We start from the raw sequence: 25,853 nt of genomic DNA on the forward strand, positions 1-25,853 counted from the left end.
TCTGTATGATGAATACAATTCTATGATACAGACTTTTAGACCAAAAATAACTCATGGATCAAAGTATATCTTACAGTCACAGTGAGAATGTGTCGTGCACAGGCCTCATGGTCAAGCCTCTGAGTAGTGTAAATAGTGCCCTGGGTGGGATGAATGCGGAACAGACCCATGCTGTTTGGGTCTATGGAACTCTGCAGAGAGTAGGTCAACTGGTGATGCTTATCGCGGTCAGATGCCTGAACCTGGACCACTTCAGTGTCAGGTGGTGTATCTTCAGAAACAACGACATCATAAGTTGGTTGGAAGAAGATGGGAGCATTGTCATTGCTGTCCATAACAGTAATGTGAATCTGGAACATGAGGGACATTAACAAGAGAAAAAGGAAAGAAAGAAAGAACACACTTTAAAAATTATAGATATAAACTGTTCATCTTAATGACGTCTTCAGATTTATATAACTCAGAATTAAAGATTTTGCAACTAAACTAAAGCTTGTCAGTTCAAAATAGTTTTTTGAAACACACCACCCTCTTATTCCCACAATAGAATTTTTGAAAGTTGCATATCAGTGGTTTTTGAGTTGAATCTTAAGCACACAATTTTCCCCTTAAATTATCTCCAAAGATAATGGCATCATGTGTGCGTGCATGTTGGTAATTGTAGGCATATGTGCTTTGCTCAAATGAGCAGCAATCAGCAGTAATCAACCAAAGTAATTGTTAGTAAAAACTTGAGGAAATGAACAATTTAAACTGGTCTTATTTCCTGAAAAACATCAAAAAATGTCTTGATGCATGCTCAGTCATCCAGGTAAGGAAATCACAGAAAGCTGACTCTGTTCACCTGGACATAGTGTTTTAAGTAGGAGAAATGTTTCATCACTCTTTTAAGTGATTTTTTCAATCTCAGCTGACTGCAGGTTTCCTCAGCCTTATAAACAGTACATTCACATAATAACCAAACCTAGCACCACTGATTAACAATGGGTCATGTGGTCAGTTTCATGATTGTTAATATGCAAATTGTCATGACCATTGATCAATGACCATGAGTACTATTTACAAAGAGTTGGAGAATAGCTCACAGCATTGTATGATAGTGAAAGAGGTACACTTAGGCCCCCTCCTTGATTTAGAGATGGTCTTTCTCTTTTCACATAAATGGCCTCTTGGCAGCTGACCATGTCAGAAGCTGGCCAATCCTGGCAAAAACTAAGAACAGAGGCCCTAGCAGGCCATGTCCCAAGCCACCGTGAGCAGCCCCAAGAATCACCAAGTACCCACTTCCAGGGGGAGGCAGCAATGGCCTGCAGGGAGCAGTAGGGAGGGGAGTTACATCTCGGCCTCCTTTAGCACTAATGATACTTGTAATAAATGTAGCCTATTTGCAGCTCTGGAGGCCAGGATCAATAAATTGAAGACTCAACTTCGCACCCTTGAAAAACCTGTAGCTTAGCCAGGCCCCTGGTGCCGGTGCAGCCGAAGGTAGCGTGGCTCCTGCTAGCTGTCTTCCAGCAGATTGTCCCCAGTAGCTGGAAAAACAGGATGGCTGGGTGACGGTGAGGAGGAAGCGCAGTCCTAAACAGAAGCCCATGGTACACCGCCAACCTGTTCATGTGTTTAACTGCTTTTCCCCACTTGGCGACACTCCTGTCTGTTCTTAGACATGTGAAGCTAGAGACACCACCAACCATAGTTAATTGTCTTCCAGGTTCCGGAGCAGGCGACACTGAGGGAAATTTAAATCTGCTGGCTAAGGGTAAACATAAATTCAGTAAAATTATAATTCAAGTAGGCAGTAATGACACTCGCTTACGTCAATTGGAGGTCACTAAAAGCAATATTGAATCGATGTGTAACTTTGCCAAAGCAATGTCGAACTCCATAGTTTTTTCTGGTCCCCTCCCCAATTGCACCAGGAGTGTAACCTGGTTACAGCAGGATGATTATGTTAGCTTAAATGTTAGCTTGAATGAATCAACACCCCTGAGTCACACTAACTATCAGAATCCTCGAAGCACTGAACGCTTCTCCAACAGAGGTCGATTATCTTAATAATTTTACCTCCCCACTACATATGACCCTGGATACTGTAGCTCCTGTGAAAAAGAGAGCCTCAAGTAGGAAGTACTTGGATTTACTTGAAGCCTTCAATAAATCCAAAATGCTGCAGCAAGAGGACTGGAAAGAGAGAGCATATTTCTTCTATATTGGCTTACCTTCATTGGCTCACTGTTAAATCCAGAATTAAATTCAAAATCCTGCTCCTCACATACAAGGTTTTGAATAATCAGTCCCTATCTTATCTTAATGATCTTATAGTACCATATGATGCCATTAGAGCGCTTCACTCTCATACTGCAGGCTTACATGGTTCCTAGAGTATTTAAAAGTAGAAAGGGAGTAAGTTCTTTCAGTTTTCATGCCCCTCTTCTATGGAACCAGCTTCCAGTTTGGACTGTTGTTGTGATTTGGTGCTGTATAAACAAAATTGAATTGAATTGAATTGAACTGATTGAACAAAATAAAAACCACCCTAGGTTTCTCTTCAGCAATGTAGCCAGGCTGTTAAAAAGTCACGAGTGCTGTTGAGCCAAGCTTTCCTTTAAAATGATCTCTTAACTTCATAAATTAAATATTAACCATCCATCCACTTCTCCTTTTCAGGGTAAGCGGAATAGGCGCTATCCCAGCTGTCATAGGGCAAGAGGCAGAGTACACCCTGCACAGGTCACAGGGCTAATACACAGAGACAGACAATTAGTTATTTAATTAATTAACTTATCCCCACAAACTGCATGTCTTTGGACAGTGGGAAGAAGCCAGACAACCCAGCAAACACGGGGAGAGTATGCAAACTCCACACAGAAAGACCCTGGGTTGATGGTGGAATCGAACTCAGGACCTTCTTGCTGTACAGCAACAGTGCTAATCACCATGCCACCATGCTGCCCTTTGCTCCACTTTGAGACACCCCTTTAGATTTCAGTTGCCTTCAATTTGGTTCTGCATGAAACAACATTGCATACACCATTCTTTCATCCATGCAGGCGTCCACAGCACTGACTGTACTGACTACACATGCCATGGTTTGTGTTTTTTTCTTTAAAAATTTTTTTTTGAACAATACTATATTGGGCTTTCCTTGTTTTTGTTTTTTTTGTCATGGCCGCGCAGGCCAGGTTTGTGACACCATCTCACAGACATTACATTATGTACAGCCATTTATATTTATTTAGGCTCTTTCTCTAGTTAAACTTTCTGAGTTAACTTCAGTAAATACTTCCTCCAAACCACCAATGTTTGGAGGAATGTATAACGCTGTATGTTTTTAGACCCCATTGCTAAAAGACTGCTAAAGAAATCCTACCATTAATGAATGCTTCAGTCCTATATGATCAGCCTATCTCTATTAACTGGCTAAGATCCTACACTCCCATCCAGTCACCACCCAATCTCACTCATAAATGTAGAACTTTTAATATTTTGCAAAGCCTTTGTCAGAAGATTAAAAAAATCATTCCATTCATAATACATCCTGATCAAACAGGTTTTATCAAGGGTAGACACTCAGCCATTAATAAAAGCAGACTAATTAATGTAATAGATTATTGCTCCAACTACAAATTCGAAAGTTGTCTCTTTAGATGCAGAGAATTTGACCGGGTAAATTGGAAATTTTTTTAGCAGTTTTAAGCAAATTTGGATTTGGTTCATTCTTCATAAATTGAGTCAAAATACTGTACAGCTCTCCGGATGCATCTGTTAGGACAAATTATGTAACATCCCAAAGCTTAAATCCAAAGAAGTGCACCAGACAAGGCTGCTCACTTTTCCCCTCACTTTTTGTCATTTTCATTGAACCAGCAAACTCCCAAAATGTAGCCTGATGGTGTATTACTTTTCCTTAAAAACACCCAAACCTTTCTTCTGAAGACAATCACACTCATAGACAAGTTCCCATCTATATCAGGTTGCTCCATTAACTGGAATAAAACAGCAGTTCTGCCTCGGAAATGTACACTTCAGAACACCTCCGCCACTCCATTACAGTTGAGTAACGTTAGATATTTATGTATACATTTTTCCACCAGGCTCCCGGACTTGGTATGATTGAACCATATTCCTCTGCTAAAAATAGTAGATAAAGATCTCAGACATTGGAATACTTGACGTATATCACTAATGGAAAGAGTCACCACAATTAAGATACCGGTTCTGCCTAAAATAAACTACTTGTTTTCACTAATCCCTAACAAACCCTCTACTGCCTGTGTTATTGGGGAAAAACTAGCTAGTAGTCAGGCCGTACCTGTGTCCTTGTGCAGTTGAAATAATCCACAAAGTGCACTTGTAATTGAAAACAAACACACAAACATTTATTTACAGTTTTGAAGCTACAGGAATCAGCCAGAATATCACTGTACACTGCAAGACATAGCATGAAAGCTGTTTGACTCAAACAGCCAGTTAAAGCCTCTACTACTCCACAGTGCACATGCATGTCCCACTGCTCACCAAGTACACGATTACAGTGTATCATAGGAACAGCACACAGAAATAAATTAATTGGGAAAATACTACTTAACAATAAATATGACACTAAAATGTGATTTTAAAGTAAAATGAAATTCCCATTGTCTTACGCTTATCCATATCCATAATAATTAAAATCAAAATCATTACCAAATATACATCCTACAAAATGTGAGTCAAGTAAGAGAAATTTACAGCCCTTTGTCTTCTACAGCCAGGTTTAAGTCACTAGACTCAAACATCTGGAGATTTTTATGGAAAAATAAACCAGTACAAATGATCACTTCCGGCGCCCCCCGTGTGCGGCAGCCTGTTACAGCAGCTCTGCTCATTCCGAGTTTCTTTCTTTCTTATCTTTTCTTCTCGTAATTTTTCTATAACTAACGTATTAGTAATTAGACTCTGCAACCATGTTCTACCGTTTTGTGCTAGTTCTGGTCGTTTTTCTTAGTTTTTTTCTACTTTTTTCACCCGTGTGTGGGGACCCAGAGCAGGGATCCTTTGTTTACAGTAAGGATCAGCTGTTAGCGCTGCATCCCACAGCAGTACTGCCGGCGGACAGACCCGACATTCCCAGCAAGCTGAGGAGGAAAAGACGGGGGTGTCGTGCTGGGAAGGAGCGCCGTCGCCCGAGAAGGAGACGTTATCGACCATCTCTTCCTTCTGTAATTATTGGAAATGTACGGTCTTTGCACAATAAATTGGATGAGCTCACGTCGCTAACCTGGTCACAGAGGGAGTACCGGCAATGTAGCATCATGATGCTAACGGAGTCGTGGCTAACACCGCTAACTCCGGACACGAGTGTGACACTACCGGGATTCCAGCTGCTTCGAGCGGACAGGACGAGAGAGAGCGGTAAGAGGAAAGGAGGGGGACTGGCAGTGTTTGTGAATGACAGATGGTGTAACCCTGGGCACATCACTGTAAAAGAACAACTCTGCAGCAGAGACATTGAGCTGTTAGCCGTTAGCATGCGTCCGTACTACCTGCCCCGGGAATTCTCGCATGTTATCGCGATAACAGCGTATGTCCCCCCCTCGGCCAACGCGGATGCAGCCTGTGACACTCTCCACTCAGTGGTCAGCAGACTGCAAACACAATCTCCGAGAGCCCTCCTCATAATATCAGGGGACTTTAATCATGCCTCACTGGACTCCACACTGCCCACCTTCACCCAGTATGTGACCTGCCCAACCAGAGACAATAAAACACTGGACTTACTGTATGCCAATGCTGAAGAGGCATACAGTTCATCACCTCTCCCTCCCCTGGGCAGATCTGATCACAACCTGGTGCACCTTGTCCCTGTGTATGAGCCCTTAGTGCGCAGGGAGCCACCAGCCACCCGCACAGTACAGAGATGGTCGCAGGAGAGCGAGGAGGCTCTTAAGGATTGTTTTGAGTCGACTGTGTGGGAGGTGATCTGTGACGACCACGGAGAGGACATCGACAACCTTACTACATGCATTACGGACTATATTAATTTCTGTGTGGATAACACCGTACCTACCAGGACTGTACGGTGTTTCTCCAACAACAAACCTTGGATTACCCCGGAAATTAAAGCTGTCCTCAAGCAGAAGAGGAGGGCCTTCAAATCCAAAGACAAAGAGGAGTTGAAAAGGGTGCAGAGAGAGTTGAGGGGACTGATAAGGAATGGGAAGGATAGCTACAGGCAGAAGATGGAGAACCAGCTTCAGCAAAATAACGTTGGTGAAGTCTGGAGAGGCCTCAGAACCATCTCGGGCCACAAACATCAGAACTCTCTGCCTGGGAGGGATGTGAGGTGGGCAAATGAACTGAATCATTTCTTCAACAGATTTGATTCAGCCATGAGGCAGTCTCCAACATCGGCTGCAGACTCAACCACCCCCACTGCTGCTGTTCCACCTCTGACACCTCAGACACTTCACACCTCCTCTATTCACCCTGCTCACTCCTCCCCACCCCCAACAACAGCATCCAATACACACTCAACACAAGGCTCCAGCCTGTCTCTCTCAACCACCCAGGTTAGGAGGGAACTGAGGAGGATTAATGGCAAGAAGGCAGCGGGTCCAGATGGCATCAGCTCGAGGGTCGTCAGGTCCTGCGCGGACCAACTGTGTGGTGTGATGGAGCACCTCTTCAACCTGAGCCTGAGGCTGGGAAGAGTCCCACAGCTCTGGAAAACCTCCTGTGTTGTACCAGTGCCAAAGACTTCACGCCCCAAGGACCTCAACAGCTACAGGCCGGTGGCTCTGACATCCCACCTGATGAAGACCCTGGAGCGGCTGGTCCTGGCTCAGCTTCGGCGCCTTGTGAGCTCATCACTGGACCCACTTCAGTTTGCCTACCAGCCTGGCATTGGAGCGGATGATGCCGTCATTCACCTCCTACATCGCTCCCTCGCTCACCTGGAGACCGCTGGGAGCACTGTGAGAATCATGTTCTTTGATTTCTCCAGTGCCTTCAACACTATTCTTCCCTCGGTTCTGAAGGACAAGCTGGAGAACTCTGGAGTGGACCATCACCTCACTACCTGGATTTTGGACTACCTCACCGACCGACCACAGTATGTGAGGACTCAGGGCTGTGTGTCGGACAGGGTCGTCTGCAGTACGGGGGCCCCACAGGGAACGGTTCTGGCTCCGTTCCTCTTCACCATCTACACTGCAGACTTCTCCCACAACTCCACCCAGTGCTTCCTGCAGAAGTTCTCTGATGACTCTGCTATAGTCGGCCTCATCACTGATGGGGACGACAAGGAGTACAGAGGACTGACTCAGGACTTTGTGGACTGGTGCCAGCTGAACTACCTCCAGATCAATGCCAGTAAAACCAAGGAGCTGGTGGTAGACTTCCGCAGGCACAAACATCCTCCACTGCAACCACTGAACATCCAAGGTATGGACATTGAGACTGTGGACAGCTACAGGTACCTTGGTGTTCATCTGAACAACAAACTGGACTGGACTCATAACTCAGACGCCCTCTACAGGAAAGGGCAGAGCAGGCTGTACCTGCTGCGGAGACTCAGGTCGTTTGGAGTGGAGGGCCCACTCCTGAAGACCTTCTATGACTCTGTGGTGGCCTCAGCCATCTTTTATGGTGTGGTCTGCTGGGGTGGCAGCATCTCTGCTGGGGACAGGAAGAGACTGAACAGGCTGATCCGAAGGGCCAGCTCTGTTGTAGGATGCCCTCTGGACCCAGTGGAGGTTGTGAGTGACAGGAGAATGGTGGCTAAGCTGTCATCCCTGCTGGACAACATCTCCCACCCCATGCATGAGACTGTGACAGCACTGAGCAGCTCCTTCAGTGGGAGACTGCGGCACCCACGGTGTGGGACGGAGAGATTTCGCAGGTCTTTCCTCCCCACTGCTGTCAGACTCCACAACAAAGACTTTAACTGATCATACACACACATCCACAAATGTGCAATAACACAAATGTGCAATAATCTTTCTGGCACCGTTGTATTTTTCACTCTGTTGTATATAGCATTTGTATTCTATTTTTATCCTATTGTATATTTTATTCTATTTTATTCTACTGTATATAGTATTCTATTTTTATTCTATTCTGTACAGTTGTGTACTGTATTTATTCTTATTTTATTTTATTCTAATTGTCCTTCATAACTTTTGCACTGTCCACTTCCTGCTGTGACAAAACAAATTTCCCACGTGTGGGACTAATAAAGGTCATCTTATCTTATCTTATCTTATAAGTTTGAAAACTCTACAAAAGCCAAAACACAATGGTAGTTGTACAAAAGGGTTAGGTTTGTGTATGGAATTTCCCATGCCCCCTTAACACACCATAGGTGTGCATGTCTGCAGCTTCAGTTCAGAGACAAACAGCAGCACAACAGACAGTGTGTGCGTTCATAAGACCGTGAGTTAATGCTCTACTCCACTCAGTTATGTTGGTGTTTAGCCATGAGTGTATCACGCTGTGTTAATGCATAATGTCTGACTTTAAGTTTATGTAACCAGTCTGAAGTAATATGCCAGCTTATTTAGTTATATGCTGTATGTGAGTACACCTCAGCTGTATCTTTATGTTTATTATGTAATTTGAGTTCTAATTGGTTTGTATCATTATGCTTTGTCTACAGAAACCACACACAGGAACCACACACACACACACGCACACACACCTGTGGGTATATTCTCAATTTGAAATATAAAGGATGACAACTTTATTCCTGTACTCTGCCTGTTTGTTTATCTCGCATCTGAACAATTGCAAGTGTTCTGAGCCGACACTCTGAAGCAATTGCTGCCAGCTCAGATTTCCTGAGCCCTTCTAAACAGTAGTCTAGAACTACTAAATTTTTATTACTATTTCTTATCCAATATATTGCTATAAGCTTCAAAATGGATCAAATCAAGTTCAGTAGACAGCTCCATAGCTGGACCTAGAACAAGCATTCTGTAATAAAGTAAAAATCTCTACTTTGTGTTTCATAAGCTTTAGTATTTAAGCATGATAACTACTTTAAAAGCCTTAACATAGACAGCCTGGTGGGAATTTAAAAAAAGAAAAAGCTAAATGTTCACTTATTCCATGTAAACTAAAATCCATTTAGAGCAATCCAGATATCTGCTAGAAAAAGAAAATACTCAATTTTCCATCATGGCACAAAAAGGGAACAAAAAATCTAGAAAGTGTTATTTAAAACGGAAACTATTTTATTTCAAGAACTTGTATTAAAATATGTAATCAACAACAGTATGTTTCTTGAATATCAGCAACTTAAATCCATCACACAAAAGAAATTTAATCTCAGTCAACTGAACTTAGAAATACTGTAAACATACACGGCAGACCCAGTGGCATTTTGATCACCTTTATTTTACCGGTTGATAATTCAACCTGGGAAGCATGGTGGCATGGTGGTTAGCACTGTTTCCTCACAGCAAGAAGGTCCTGAGTTCAATTCCACCATCAGGCCAGGGTCTTTCTGTGTGGAGTTTGCATACTCTCCCCGTGTTTGCCGGGTTGTCCGGCTTCTTCCCACTGTCCAAAGACATGCATTTTGTGGGGATAAGTTAATTACACTCAAACACGTGGGGAGAACCCTCTCCACAAGCCCCAACTCAGGACAGGGAGCAGTTAAGATAGTTTGGGTGGGCTGGGGCTGTGGCTTGCCTCAGACATAGGAAGTTTGTGAACCTCCATCTGTTTTGTCTTTCAGGTGGTTGGATGCATCAGTGGGGGTCATGAGACTGAGTACTGGGCCTTGTCCCCTGTGTCAATCCAGATGGTTGATGTGTACATCACTATAAATACCTTGGAGTACACATAGATAATAAACTGGACTGGGTTAAAAACACCACTGCACTATACAGGACGGACCAGAGTCGTCTCTGTTTTCTGAGACACAGGAGCACGTTCAGTAAGAGACTGAGATTACCCAAAAGCAGTGTTGGGAAGGTTACTTTTAAAATGTATTCCATTACAGATTACAGAATACATGCCCCAAAATGTATTCTGTAACGTATTCCGTTACGTTACTCAATGAGAGTAACGTATTCTGAATACTTTGGATTACTTAATATATTATTATATTATATATATAATATTATATAATATTATCATATTATTATATTATCATGCTTTTTACAACTACTTGAATGTACTATTGCTGTGATTTATTACTGTTACTGAAGGTCCGCGGCTCCGAACCATAGTAAAGGGACCTCTGGCTAATACGGTGGGTTCCATGTCGGGCTCGTAGCCGAAAAATAGCTTTACTTTGTTGTGTGGGTCAACTTTTCTTGCGAGAGACAAAGAGAGGCGTTGAAAGGCTGCTCCAACGGAACTTATTGTTTCGGAGGAAAACACGAACACAGCGTACAGTCGAGTCTTCATAGCATACTTACAACTGGGCTCGTCAGGCACTCTTCTTGGCTGCAGTGGTTATTATTATATTTACATGCTTCCAGCTCCCGTTTTTGCTCGATGACAGCTCGTACTTTTCCACTATACCTGTAGCATTCTGCCTATTAGCTTAGCACAACAACAACAACAACAAAAAGGCGCTCTCTCACCCAGGAAACACGCAGAGAGAGAGAGCGTCACCCTGTAACCATGGCAACCATAACAGAACGTAGCTGTCAAACAAAACCCAAACAGTCCTGACCCGCCACAACATGAAACAGGAAAGTACCGCTGTGTAATCCATTTATTTCAACAAAGTAACTGTATTCTAAATACCACCTTTTTAAACGGTAACTGTAACGGAATAGTTACTCATATTTTGTATTTTAAATACGTAACGGCGGTACATGTATTCCGTTACTCCCCAACACTGCCCAAAAGCGATTTATATATATTAAAGATCCTCTGGGATCCCCCCACCCAAGGGAAATACACCGCTCTCAAGGGCTGCTACTGTGGTGCTACTCCCTCTCCAATGCAGAGCAGCCGAGAAACTCCTCTCTCTCTCGGGCCTGGGTGATGGTACTGGACTCGAGGTCACGGAGAGCACGTAGTCCTTGCTAGGAACGAATGACGGTGGATTCCTCTTCACTCACGTCTTCCTCCAACAGTTGCCGGTGCGAGTTGGCCTTGCCAACTCCCCGCTGCTGGCCGCAAAGGATTACCACTCACTTGCAGAAGAAGTGAATCGCATTCTCCTGGATACTAGAAGCTTCGGCATCCAAGCGATAGTTCCCGACTCACCGAAGGCATCTCCCGCGCCCCCACCGATTCTCCCGGGGGGCCTCAAACTCATCGGTGGTGGCTGGGACCGCGGCACCGTGGAAAAGGGCTGTGTTTTTACCATCATTGTGACAGCGCCATGCCGCTTTTGCAGGGAAACAAACCCGCCAGCGCTCCGTAGCGGCCGCGACTGCTGGAAAGGCTACTCTTTATAGAGGACTCACGCTTGCTCAGATTCCTTCCCCACCAGTGAGGTGATGTTCCACATCCCAAAAAAACTAATGTATTACTGAGGATACACAGGCCCAGGGCTCCACTTTTGTCTACCACCCTGCCTAAGGAGTCTATTGTAATCCAAATGTCAGAATTATTATGGAAGGTATTTCTAAATAAGGGGACCAGTCTAAATAGTCTGAATAGAAACACTAATTGCTCTTTTCATTCCTATCCTCTGCAAACCCAGTGGAATGGTAAAATAAAGTTCTTACAACTTACACTTCTTGTCATTACAAACATGATGGGAGTGGAAACTGGTGACATAATCACAACCTCTCTAACCTACTGGTTTGCATCACTGGACATTTCTGGTAAATGGATTGGTTCTTATATAGCATTTTTCTACTCTACTGGAGCATTCCAAGCACATTATAAAACATGTTTCTTTCACCTATTCATACCCATTAATACAAGCACTTTTTTCTCTGCTTTTTCTACCTAAATGCTATCTAACTTTTTTTGTTTGTTTTTTCTATCTAACATTCATACACATTTACAGTCCTGCTCTACCTCCTGAGCTGCAGCCACCCCAATGTATCACACAATCTTTCTGTTCCATGAATTTACATGTAAATAATTTAGCTGAATTATTTTCATGTCACTAAACATGATTTTTATCTATCTGGTTATATGTACCAATTCCTATCCGGTGAATATTTTCCAATTTTAAAAGGCAATAAGGTCCACATTTTGAAATTTTTTTCCACGTTTTGCTACAAGACTGTGCTACAAAATCAGTTGAAATGTACCAAACTGTAGGCAATGCTGAAATAAAGGAAAAGTGGTACCTGGGTATATGCAGTGTTGGTGCCATCTGTAGCCTGCACTGTCATGTTGTAGAAGGAGCACTGTTCAGCATCAAGAGGTTTGGCAATGATGATGGTGCCCACAGTCTTCGCTACATCAAACACACTGTCACTGTTCCCACCTGCACCACAGCACAAATGTCAAGCAAGAAAGGATGGCAAAAAAATGCAGATCATACCTACTTTGAATGCACACGAGTTATGATGAATATGTGAATAAACACAAAAACCACACAATTTTATTTTGTGGATCAGTGGGTTCCAGTCATGTAAAACATGCGTTACTGAGTCCTGAAATGCATGAATTGTTTTTTTGGGGTTTTTTGTACAATCTTAATCAGTAAATTAACCAGTGCAGTGTTGGGATAAGGGAAGAGAACGTGACTAGAGACCATTGCCTAGGAGTTTGTGATAGTGCAGAGGAGGAAAGGATGGCTGCTGACAGGTTTAAGCTCTTCCATCACACACAAACACACATCACAAACTCCTATACACCACAGATTACATATAATAATATATAATATACAGCATATGCTATAAAATGCCAATGTGAAGCAAAAAATCACAGAAACACACTAAAGCAACAAGCAAAAACACTTTCCATGCTGGTAGTACCCCTCCCTTTCGCTTAGAGTGTGCTGCAGTTTGAGTGTGTTATTGCAAAAATTTCTCATCTATTTTTGTTTTTGGCTATTTTTCCTAGTTTTTGTTTGCTTTGTGAAGTTGGTGGACTAGGGTGTTGGGACAGCTGACTTGCAATCATGCCATGAAGCTGGTTCTAGCTGTCAGCTGCTCAGTGGGGGATTATAACGTGCCTGTGGGTGAGTTGGTTGGGTATGGAGGTATGGAATCAATCTCCCGAATGACTAATGCAGTGGCGATGTTTCTGGACAGCATAAATTGTATCAAGTTGTTGACAGTGGTGGAGTGATTAAAGACACCCTCACTCCTGTTCTCTCTCTGGTTAATCCTATTTAGTCACCATTCTGCTCCACCTTTCATCAAGAATGAAGTGTTAGAGGAAGAGTTATCTAGTCTCCTTTAAACTATTTAACTATTTTACCACAAAGAGATAAATAGTGTAATCAAAATTATTGATGTTACATCAGAAGGAAGATCTCACTCAGTCTGGGGAGAGTGAGGGAGATGGTAGTGGCACTGCTGTCAGATTCTCTTGCCTCGGTGGCAAAAAGACTGGCAGAGTGGCTGGATTCTAAGGAAGGTTTGCTAGCCCTCAGGCCATCCCTCCATTCTGCAAACAGCCAGATTAAAATATAAGAAATGACAAATAACAATCAAAGTGCAATCAAAAGAGAGAAAAAGATGAAGGGGATGGACTGACAGTGAACATGTAGAGAAAGGTGAACAGTATTCATTAGTATTATATTAAATGCTCATAATTTGTTGACAGATGTATTTATTTAATTCTTATTTTTAATAATTATGATGTGTATTGAATAACCCTCAGCTTTGTTTGCTTGTTGTATATTGTCTCTTTTACCCCAAGAAGGGGTTAAATGAGAATGAAAAATAGAGTAAAAACAGTAAAGTAAGAACAATATCAAGCCGGTGGTGAATGGGTGAATGTAGGTATGAAGAGGCTAAGCAAAAGACCAGTGGGGGGGGAAGGAATGGAGAGATGCAGGTATGACAAAGAAACAGATGGGACAGAGTAGCTGAATCTGTGCAGGGGGGGAAAGGGAGGAGTATCATTCGAGTTTTCTAGTTTTTTGTTGTTATTGTTTATTTATCGAATTAATTCAATTTATATAGTGCCAAATCACAACAACAGACACCTCAAGGTGCTTTATATGGCAAGGAAAAGGATCTTACATTAATACAGTTATACAGTTATATAATACAATCAGAATACCCCTATGGACAAGCACTTTGGTGAGAGTGGGAAGGAAAGACTCCCTTTTAACAGGAAGAAACCCCCAGCAGAGCCAGCCTCAGGGAGGGGCAGCCATCTGCTGCTTTTTGTTTTATTTGGAACTTTATGCTTCACCTATGTGTACTTTGCCATCGGCCATTATAAATGGCTCACCTTTAGTTCACCCCAGTTAGTATTAATGGCCCAATGAAGCTTTCTGGAGCATTGAAGCCTATATTGAAAAAAGGGTTCATTACTCAAAGCTTTTCACCACAGTCCTCTTTTGTGGCATCTGGTGGCTCAAAATATGAAGAACAGCTTAAATCTACAATTTAAAATGAACTGCTTCATTATAATTCCCCACTCTATACAGCTGAGTTGACAGCTTCTGTTTAATATTATGTGACAATTCTGTCTGGTATCAGGCTACCATTGTGGTGCATTGAAGATGTCTTGATGCTCGCTCAATCATCCAGGTAAGTAAACCCCAAAAGGCTGATTCTGTTTATCTGGACGTAGCATTTTCAGTGGGAAAAACATTTCGTCACTCATCCAAGTGACTTCTTCAGTCTCAGCTGACTGCTGGTTGCCCCAACCTTATAAACAGTACATTGCATAATGACTGAAACTAGCCCACGCAACAATGGGCTGGGAGGTCAGTTCCTTGATCATTAATATGCAAATTCTCATGACCACTGATCAACAACTACTGGACAGCTGGACATTTGTCAAAGCTGGGAAGTCACCTAAAGAAAGCTCCAGCCAATCCAAGAGAGAAGGACAACTGCTGCCAAAACGAAAAACCGGTAGTGATCCCGTACGTGTCAGGAGTATCGGAACAGCTGAAACACATTTTTTCTAAACACAGCACCTCTGTGATTTTTAAACCCCAAAACACACTGCGCCAAAAATTGGTCCACCCCAAGGATCGGGTCCCCCGACACAAACAGAGTAATATAGTGTACGTTGTTAAGTGCCAGGAGGATTGCCATGATTTATACATCGGCGAAACCAAAAAACCTCTAGTGAAGCAGATGGCACAACACAGAAGAGCTTCCTCGTCAGGCCAGGACTCCGCACACTATTTGCACCTACAGGCCAGTGGACACTCTTTCAATGATGAGGATGTACACATCCTGAACAGGGAGGAACGCTGGTTTGAGCAGGGAGTCAAGGGGGGCATTTACGTGAAAAGGCAAAGACCATCGCTGAAATGTGGAGGGGGCCTGAGGGTAGATTTTTCACCATCTTACAATGCTGTAATTGCAGCCATTTCCCCAACTTTCTGTGAATGGTACTCATGGCCATTGATCAGTGGTCTTTGATCAATGGGCGTTGGTCAGTAGTTGTTCATCAATAGTCATGAGAATTTGCATATTAAAGATCAAGGAACTGACCTCCCAGCCCATTGTTCCTTCAGTGGGCTAGTTTCAATCATTATGCAATGTACTGTTTATAAGGTTGGAGAAACCTGCAGTTAGCTGAGACTGAAGAAGCCACTTGGATGAGTGACAAAACATTTCTCCCACTGAAAATGCAACGTCCAGATGAATAGAATCAACCTTTTGGGGTGCACTGAAGATGTAATTTTTTGGGTGAAAAACATAACATTATGTGATTTTGGTAGTAAATAATTAAGTGTGCCTATGCCAAGAGGCACACTTATTACTATTCGTCGGATTTATTATTGTGTGGATGATCCACACTATTGTTTTCCTGTTTCTCTTTATTGTGTGGATGCCCTAAAAGGGCTTCCACACTATTGAGATCCTGTTTCTCTTTCTTCTTTATTATTGTGTGGATGCCCTAAAAGGGCTTCCACACTATTGAGATCCTGTTTCTCTTTTTGTGTGGATGCCCTCAAAGGGCTTCCACACTATTGAGTTCCTGTTTCTCTTTATTCTTTATACTTTATTCTTCTAGTTGCTCCGTATTTCGCCGATTAACTACTCCCTCAGTTTTCAGCCGATTCTCTCCGTTCAAACTCTAAACTGTTCTGCTCTTTCTGCTAACGACTGCTATGACTTTTGGTGTTTATTACTATTATACTTTTTAAAATATTACACTTTTTTCCTTTTTTTTGTCCCATTGAAATGAATGGAAAACTTCCACAATTCTGCTAAAATTTGCTTGTTTTTGAAACTTAACTACTTCCTCATACTTTCACCTAGAAACTCCATTCAAACTTTAAAATGTTCTCAGATTATTGGGCTATTCCTGTATGATTCAGCTTTTTCAGATCTTCTACCGTTTTAATCTTATACCTCTTTAAGTTTTCAGTTCCAAAATTGTGATTTCTTAGAAAATACATGCGTTGTTATCATTGCTATGCAATTAACTCAGAGTGAGGGCTGGTCCGTTCTGAATTTTCTCTTCATGTCTGAACAACTTCTTGCTACTCGCTCAATTTCCACTCAACCCCCACAAATTATACATCAAAACGTAGGAATCTTTGCTGGCTTTCAGAAAATGTCACTATCATTGTTGTGGGATTTATAGAATTTTTGCAAATCTCCTCAGAGCAACACAAGGTCTTAAAACGCTCCATAGAAAGTCAATGGAGAGTTTGTTCAAAATCAGCGCTGGATTTCTCTAATGACAGGCATTTTCAAATCGTCATATCTCCTTAATGAAACAAAGTTGAGACATGACGCTTGTGCCAATATATCTTCAGACATCCCTGATGCTCACAATTCAAGAATTTTTTCCTCACCTATTACCGTTTGGCCATGAATTACACTTGTTTGAGGATAGGAAATTTGTCTCTCGCTCAGATTTCTTCAGATTTCAAACTCTGGAAATGAGGCACTTTTTTCTCTCGTCATATCTTTTTGATGGATTTCAACAGAGACCTGACAATTTCCATGACTGTTCACCAAAGCCTGCTGTTTCTTACGGTGAAAGAATGATTTTGATGCTCCATATAGATTTAGAGTTACAAAACGTTGTTTGAGGGCAAGTCAAGGCAATTTTGCTTTGCTTCTACTCAGTTACAGTGTATTACAAGTCATATAACTTCAATAATTTATATTTTATCTCTGAATTATGAAGACCTGCAGATTCCCCCATCTCTTCTGAACAAAACGGTGTCAGAATGAGCGTTCTAGCTCCTACGGTTAGGAAATTATGGCCATTTGTTCGAGGGGAATCCTGAATGTGAGAAATACACTGAAGAAAACCCATAGCTCTCTCTGTGTCTGTGTGTGTAAGTGCTGATTACAGCAGGTGCAGCCAATTTAGCTGACCTAGATATACCAAGCCCAGACTCTTAACAGCCACTGCTCCCTTTGCTCTCTGTGTATGTGTGTGTGTGTATTAATATTTCTCCCATGTTAAAGTATTACTCCTCCATAATAGTATTTGTGCTAAATCAAAGTACTTCTACTACATCTTAGTACTTCTGCTCAATCATAGTATTTCTGCTAAATCATAGTATTTTTGAAAAATCATGGTATTTGTGCCAAATCATGGTTTTGGGGCAAAACCATAATATTTATTTTATGTTATAGTATTACTACTAAGTGGAGGAATGTCTGTTATGTTATAGTATATTTGCTGAATATAGTATATCTGCCAAATCATAGTATTTATCCCAAATCATAGTATTTATGCAAAATTACAGTATTTCTGCTAAAAAGTAGAAATAGTACCTTTTAGCAGAAATTTCTGTCAAAAGATATTATTTATGTTAAAACATAGTATTTCTGCTAAATCATTGTATTCCTGTCAAATCATAGTATTTGTACTGAAACATAGTATTTCTGCCCGATTATAGTATTTTTACCCAATCATAGTATTTCTGCCATATCGTAGTATTTCTGCCATATCATAGTATTTTTTTGCCAAATCATGTTATTTGTGCCCAATTAAAACTTCTGTTATGTTATAGTATTACTACTAAGGCATAGTATTTCTACCAAATCATAGTATTCCTTCACAATCACAGTATTACTGCAATTTCATAGTATTTGAGCAAAATCGTAGTATTTGTGCAAAAACATACTATGTCTGCAAAATCACAGTATATCTGTTATGTTATAGTATTACTACTAAGGCATAGTATTTCTACCAAATTATAGTATTCCTTCAAAATCATAGTATTACTGCAATTTCATGGTATTTGAGCGAAATCGTAGTATTTGTGCAAAAACATACTATGTCTGCAAAATCAAAGTATATCTGTTATGTTATAGTATTACTACTAAGGCATAGCATTTCTACCAAATCAAAGTATTCCTTCAAAATCATAGTATTACTGCAATTTCATGGTATTTGAGCGAAATCGTAGTATTTGTGCAAAAACATACTATGTCTGCAAAATCAAAGTATATCTGTTATGTTATAGTATTACTACTAAGGCATAGTATTTCTACCAAATCAAAGTATTCCTTCAAAATCATAGTATTACTGCAATTTCATAGTATTTGAGCAACATCGTAGTATTTGTGCAAAAACATACTATGTCTGCTAAATCACAGTATATCTGTTATGTTAAAGTATTAGTACTAAGTCACAGTATTTCTGCCAATTCTTAGTATTTGTTCTAAATCATGGTACTTGTGCCAAATCATAGTAGTTTTTGCAAATCATAGTATTCGAACCAAAACATAGTATTTTTACGAAGTCATAGTATTTCTTCTAAATCATAGTATTTCAATCAAATCTCAGTAGTTGTGCTGAAACGCAGTATTATTGCCAAATCATAGTATTTGTACTGAAACATAGTATTTCTGCCAATAAGAGTATTTCTACTAAATCATAGTACTTGTGCCAAATCATAGTATTTCTGCCACATTGTGCTAGTTGTGCAAAAACATAGACTGTCTGCAAAATCATAGTATATCTATTATGTTATAGTATTACTACTAAGTTGTAGACTCTCTATTTATTTAAAGCATATCTGCTGAATACCGTATATGTGCCAAATCATAGTATTTATAGCAAACCATGGTATTTGTGCTAAAACATAGTATTTCTGCCAAATTGTAGTATTTGTGCAAAGACATAGAATGTCTGCAAAATCATAGTATATGTGTTATGTTATAGTATTACTACTAAGGCATAGTATTTCTGCCAATTCGTAGTATTTGTACTAAATCATACTACTCGTGCCAAATCATAGTATTTTTTGCAAATCATAGTATTCAAATCAAAATATAGTATTTGTACCAAAGCATTGTATTTGTACGAAGTACAGTATTTCTGCCAAATCATAGTATTACTGCAATTTCATGGTATTTGAGCGAAATCGTAGTATTTGTGCAAAAACATACTATGTCTGCAAAATCAAAGTATATCTGTTATGTTATAGTATTACTACTAAGGCATAGTATTTCTACCAAATCAAAGTATTCCTTCAAAATCATAGTATTACTGCAATTTCATAGTATTTGAGCAACATCGTAGTATTTGTGCAAAAACATACTATGTCTGCTAAATCACAGTATATCTGTTATGTTAAAGTATTAGTACTAAGTCACAGTATTTCTGCCAATTCTTAGTATTTGTTCTAAATCATGGTACTTGTGCCAAATCATAGTAGTTTTTGCAAATCATAGTATTCGAACCAAAACATAGTATTTTTACGAAGTCATAGTATTTCTTCTAAATCATAGTATTTCAATCAAATCTCAGTAGTTGTGCTGAAACGCAGTATTATTGCCAAATCATAGTATTTGTACTGAAACATAGTATTTCTGCCAATAAGAGTATTTCTACTAAATCATAGTACTTGTGCCAAATCATAGTATTTCTGCCACATTGTGCTAGTTGTGCAAAAACATAGACTGTCTGCAAAATCATAGTATATCTATTATGTTATAGTATTACTACTAAGTTGTAGACTCTCTATTTATTTAAAGCATATCTGCTGAATACCGTATATGTGCCAAATCATAGTATTTATAGCAAACCATGGTATTTGTGCTAAAACATAGTATTTCTGCCAAATTGTAGTATTTGTGCAAAGACATAGAATGTCTGCAAAATCATAGTATATGTGTTATGTTATAGTATTACTACTAAGGCATAGTATTTCTGCCAATTCGTAGTATTTGTACTAAATCATACTACTCGTGCCAAATCATAGTATTTTTTGCAAATCATAGTATTCAAATCAAAATATAGTATTTGTACCAAAGCATTGTATTTGTACGAAGTACAGTATTTCTGCCAAATCATAGAATTACTGCAATTTCATAGTATTTTGAGGAATCCCTTTTGTTATAGTATTACTTCTAAGTCATAGTATTTCTGCTTTGTCATAGTATTTCAACTGAAACATAGTATTTCTGCCAAATCATAGTATTACTGCTATTTCATAGTATTTGAGTGAAATTACAGTGTTTCTGCAAAAACATTGTATTTCTGTTAAATCATAGTATTTCTGTTATCTTAAAGTACTTGCACTCAATTATAGTATTTGTGCCAAAGTTTAGTATTTCTGCCAAATCATATTATCTCTGCTAAATCATAGTGTCTGCCAAATCATAATATTTGTGCCTAAGCGCAGCATTTGTACGAAAACATAGTATTGCTGCTTTATCATAGTATTTGAGCCAAATCATAGTATATGTCGTAACATAGTATTTCTGCCAAATCATAGTATTTTTCCTAAAGCATAGTATTTCAACAAAATCGCAGTATTTCTGCTATGTTATAGTATTTGTGCTTGTAGAAAAACCTGTGTTATTGTGAGCTACATTACCCAGCAGCCTCTGAGCAGTGAGGGAATTCATGGGACTTCTGAGCTAGATGGTCTTCCTTCGTTCCTGGGCTAACGATTGAGGAGAGAGCTGCTGGGAAGGGGAGCAAATAGCCCATCCTGTATTTGTTGGGGATGGTGTGTGTCACATAAACGTGAGTTAATGTTCCATGCTTAAGATGTTTACCCTGCTACTTGTGTGTATTGGTTTTAGTTACCTTTAGTATATGTGCTAGTTAGCGATAGCTATGGCAGCCCAGTTATTTGATTGTTTTGGGCTTGTTCCTGCTTTGTTTGTTCCCCCTGCAAATTTATGTGAATTTGTACACTGTAATATCGCTGTATTACGTAGTGGCTAAGTAGGAGGCTAACTGTTACTAAGTGCATCAGTGTACATAGGTCATCTCTTGTGTTGGAGTGCCCTCTTGTGGCGCTTTTTGGGTAGTGCCTTAGTAAACATGAACACTGCAAAGAAGTGGTATCAGTATGGTTTGTAGTGGAGGAATTTGTTGCCAGTTTCTTTCATCTTTAATCCGTATTCATGTTGTAATGTAGTAACTTTTGTGGCACAAATACCACAATATGGCAGAAATACTATGTTTTGGCACAAATACTTTGATTTGGTATACTTTAGCTTCTTCACCCCTTTTCAGCAAAATTTTCATTTTTTTCACCCCTTTTCAGCACAAATTCCAGCTTTTTTGGCTGTTTTCAGAAAAAAAAAACTCTTTTCAGCAGAAACTCTGCTGATTCACCTCTTTTCAGCGCAACGTTCTGCTTCTTTGCCTCTTTTCTGCAGAAATTCTGCTGATTCACCTCTTTTCTGCAAAATTTTCATTCTTTTCGCCTCTCATCAGCACAATTTTCAGCAGCTTCTGCTATATTCAGGAGAATTGTCAGTCTATCCACCTCTTTCTTGAGAAAATGAGTTTAGCTCAGCGAGATGAGTAGCTGCCTTGAGACCAGGAAGGCCAGGTTCAAATCCTGCTCATGGCAAAATTTCTTTTTACCACTTTTCAGCTGAAATTTCTCCGTCTTTACCCCTTTTCAGTAGAACATTTGGCTTTTCACCACTTTTCAGCAAAAATTTGTACTTCTTCACCTCTTTTCAGCAGAATTTTCAGTTCTTCACCGCCATACAATTTTTTGCAACTTTTCGTCTTTTTCAGCTATTTTCAGCAGACAGCTTCGGCGTTAAGGCATTCACACAGCATTTTCGCAGGAAATGCAATTTTTTCTAGTTGTGTGGATGCCTCAAGGCATCCACACTATTGTTTTCCTGTTTCTCTTTATTCTTTATACTTTATTCTTCAAGTTGCCACTTTCTTTGCCGCTTAACTACTCCCTCATTTTCAGCCGATTTTCTCAGTTCAAACTTTAAAAAATTCTGCTCTTTCTGCTAATGTGTGCTATATCTTTTGGTGCTCATAACTTCTATACTTTTTGAGATATTGAATTTTTTTTGCAATATTGTTGCCCATTGAAATAAATGGAACACATTATCAGTGGGGTCACTAGTTTTCCTTGCCGGGCTGAGCTGTGTTTTAGCTCAGTGAGATGAGCAGCCGTTCTCAGACTGGGAGGCCCGGGTTCAAATCCCGCTTATGGCAACATTTCTTTCAGTTAACAGTTAAATTTTTTTAACTCAATTTCACCTTTTCCACCCCTTTTCAGCAAAATTTTCAGTTTTTTCACCACTTTTCAGCACAAATCCCAGCTTTTTCTGCTGTTTTCAGCAAAAACCTCTTTTCTGCAGAATTCTGAAAAGAGTTCTGCAGAACTCTTTTCAGCAGAAATTCTGCTGATTAAACTCTTTTCAGCAGAATTTTCACCTCTTTTCAGCCCAAATTCTGCTTATTCACCTCTTCTGCAAAATTTTCTGCCTTTTCACCTCTTATTAGCACAAGTCTCAGCTGTTTTCAGGAAAAACTCTTTTGAGCAGAAATTCTGCTGATTCATCTCTTTTCAGTGCAACTTTTTGCTTCTTCGCCTCTTTTCAGCAGAAATTCTGCTGATTCACCTCTTTTCTGCAAAATTTTCAGCCTTTTCTCCTCTTATCAGCACAATTCTCAGCAGCTTCTGCTCATTTCAGCAGAGTTGTCCGTCTCTCCACCTCTTCTTGGTCAGAGTGAGTTTAGCTCAGTGAGATGAGTAGCTGCCTTGAGACCAGGAGGGCCAGGTTCGAATCCTGCTCAGGGCAATGTTTTTTTTCACCAACATACAACTTTTTGCAACTTTTCATCTTTTTCAGCTTTCCAGCAGACAGCTTCAGCGTTAAGGCATCCACACAGCATTTTCGCAGGAAATGCAAATTTTTCTAGTTGTGTGGATGCCCTAAAAGGGCTTCCACACTATTGAGTTCCTGTTTCTCTTTATTCTTTATACTTTATTCTTCAAGTTGCTCCGTTCTTCGCCGCTTAACTACTTCTGCAGTTTTTGTGCTATTTTCTCAGTTCAAATTTCACAATATTCAGCTATTTGTGCTCATTTGTGCTATATCTTTTTGTACTTTTAACTATTATACTTTTTAAAATATTAAGCTTTTTATGCAATTTTTTGTCCCATTGGAATGAATGGGAAAGTTCTAAAATTCTTCAGAAATTCTGCTAAAACTTGCTTGTTTTTGAAACTTAACTACTTCCTCATACTTTCACCTAGAAACTCCATTCAAGCTTTAAAATGTTCTCAGATTATTGGGCTATTCCTGTATGATTCAGCTTTTTCAGATCTTCTACCGTTTTAATTTTATACCTCTTTAAGTTTTCAGTTGCAAAATTGGGATTTTTCAGAAAATACATGCGTTGTTATGGTTGCTATGCAATTAACTCAGAGTGTGCACTTGTCCTTTCTGAATTTTCTCTTCATGTCTGAACAACTTCTTACTACTCGCTCAATTTCCACTCAACCCCCACAAATTATACATCAAAACGTAGGTATTCTTGCTGGCTTTCAGAAAATGTCACTATCATTGTTGTGGGATTTATAGATTTTTTGCAAATCTCCTCAGAGTAACACAAAGTCTCAAAACTCTCCATAGAAGCTCAATGGAGAGTTTCTTCAAAATCAGCGCTGGAATTCTCTAATGAGAGGCATTTTCAAATTGTCATATCTGCTTAACGAAACAAAGTTGAGACATGAGGCTTGTGCAAATATATCTTCAGACACTCCTGATGCTCACAATTCAAGAAGTTATTTCTCACCTATTACCGTTCTGAGATGAGTTACACTTGTTTGAGGGTAGGAAATTCATCATTCGCTCAGATCTGTTCAGATTTCAAACTCTGGAAATGCGGCACTTTTTTCTCTCATCATATCTTTTTGATGGATTTCCACACATACCTGAAAATTTCCATGACTGTTCGCCAAAGCCTGCTGTTTCGTACGGTGAAAGAATGATTTTGATGCTCCATATAGATTTAGAGTTACAAAACGTTGTTTGAGGGCAAGTCAAGGCAGTTTTGCTTTGTCTCTACTCAGTTACAGTGTATTACAAGTCATATATCTTCAATACTTTATGTTTTATCTCTGAATTATGAAGACCTGCAGATTCCCCCATCTCTTCTGAACAAAACGGTGTCAGAATGAGCATTGTAGCCCCTACGGTTAGGAAATTATGGCCATTTGTTCGAGGGGAGTCCTGAATGTGAGAAATACACTGAAGAAGACTCATACTTCTCTCTGTGTCTGTGTGTGTAAGGGCTGATTACAGCAGGTGCAGCCAATTTAGCTGACCTAGATATACCAAGCCCAGACTCTTAACAGCCACTGCTCCCTTTAGGCTCTGTGTATATGTGTGTGTATCAATATTTCTCCCATGTTAAAGTATTACTCCTCTATAATAGAATTTGTGCTAAATCAAAGTACTTCTACTACATCTTAGTACTCCTGCTCAATCATAGTAATTCTGGGTAATCATAGTATTTTTGCCAAATCATGGTTTTTGTGTCAAATCATGACATTTCTGATATGTTATAGTATTACTAGTAGGTGGAGGTATTTCTGTTATGTTATAGTATATGTGCTGAATATAGTATATCTGCCAATTCATAGTATTTATCCCAAATCATAGTATTTATGCAAAATTGCAGTATTTCTGCTAAAAAGCAGAAATAGTACCTTTTAGCAGATATTTCTGTCAAAAGATATTATTTATGTTAAAACATAGTATTTCTGCTAAATCATAGTATTTGTGCCAAATCATAGTATTTGTACTAAGTCATAGTACTTGTGCCAAATCACAGTATTTGTACCCAATCATAGTATTTCTGCCATATGATTGTATTTGTGCCAAATCATTGTATTTTTTTGCCAAATCATGGTATTTGTGCCAGATCATGTTATTTGTGCCCAATTAAAATTTCTGTTATGTTATAGTATTACTACTAAGTCGTAGAATTTCTGTTATGTTATAGTATATCTGCTGATTATAGTATATGTGCCAAATCATAGTATTTATAGCAAATCACAGTATTTGTGCCCAAACATAGTATTTCTTGCCAAATTGTAGTATTTGTGCAAAAACATACTATGTCTGCAAATCACAGTATATCTCTTATGTTATAGTATTACTACTAAGGCATAGTATTTCTACCAAATCATAGTATTCCTTCAAACTCATAGTATTACTGCAATTTCATAGTATTTGAGCGAAATCGTAGTATTTGTGCAAAAACATACTATGTCTGCAAAATCACAGTATATCTGTTATGTTACAGTATTACTACTAAGGCATAGTATTTCTACCAAATCATAGTATTCTTTCAACATCATAGTATTACTGCAATTTCATAGTATTTGAGCGAAATCGTAGTATTTGTGCAAAAACATGCTATCTCTGCAAAATCACAGTATATCTGTTATGTTATAGTATTACTACTAAGGCATAGTATTTCTACCAAATCATAGTATTCCTTCAAAATCATAGTATTACTGCAATTTCATAGTATTTGAGCGAAATTGTAGTATTCCTGCAAAAACATAGTATGTCTGCAGAAATCACATTATA

General features: G+C 39.6%; 1 protein-coding gene across 9 annotated transcripts in view; it reads right to left on the reverse strand.

The window, feature by feature from the left end:
• fat3a (FAT atypical cadherin 3a) overlaps window positions 1-25,853 on the reverse strand; it is a 335,255-nt gene that overhangs the window by 75,034 nt on the left and 234,368 nt on the right. For all 9 annotated transcript variants that reach the window (XM_063492471.1, XM_063492469.1, XM_063492470.1 and 6 more), the window contains 2 exons: window positions 12,255-12,394; window positions 75-350 (listed from right to left, as the gene is read on the reverse strand). In XM_063492471.1, the coding sequence (XP_063348541.1) occupies window positions 75-350; window positions 12,255-12,394 (416 nt within the window). The remainder of the gene's footprint in view (window positions 1-74; window positions 351-12,254; window positions 12,395-25,853) is intronic.

This window comes from Pelmatolapia mariae, linkage group LG14 (assembly GCF_036321145.2).
Source record: "Pelmatolapia mariae isolate MD_Pm_ZW linkage group LG14, Pm_UMD_F_2, whole genome shotgun sequence".
NCBI lineage: Eukaryota > Metazoa > Chordata > Actinopteri > Cichliformes > Cichlidae > Pelmatolapia > Pelmatolapia mariae.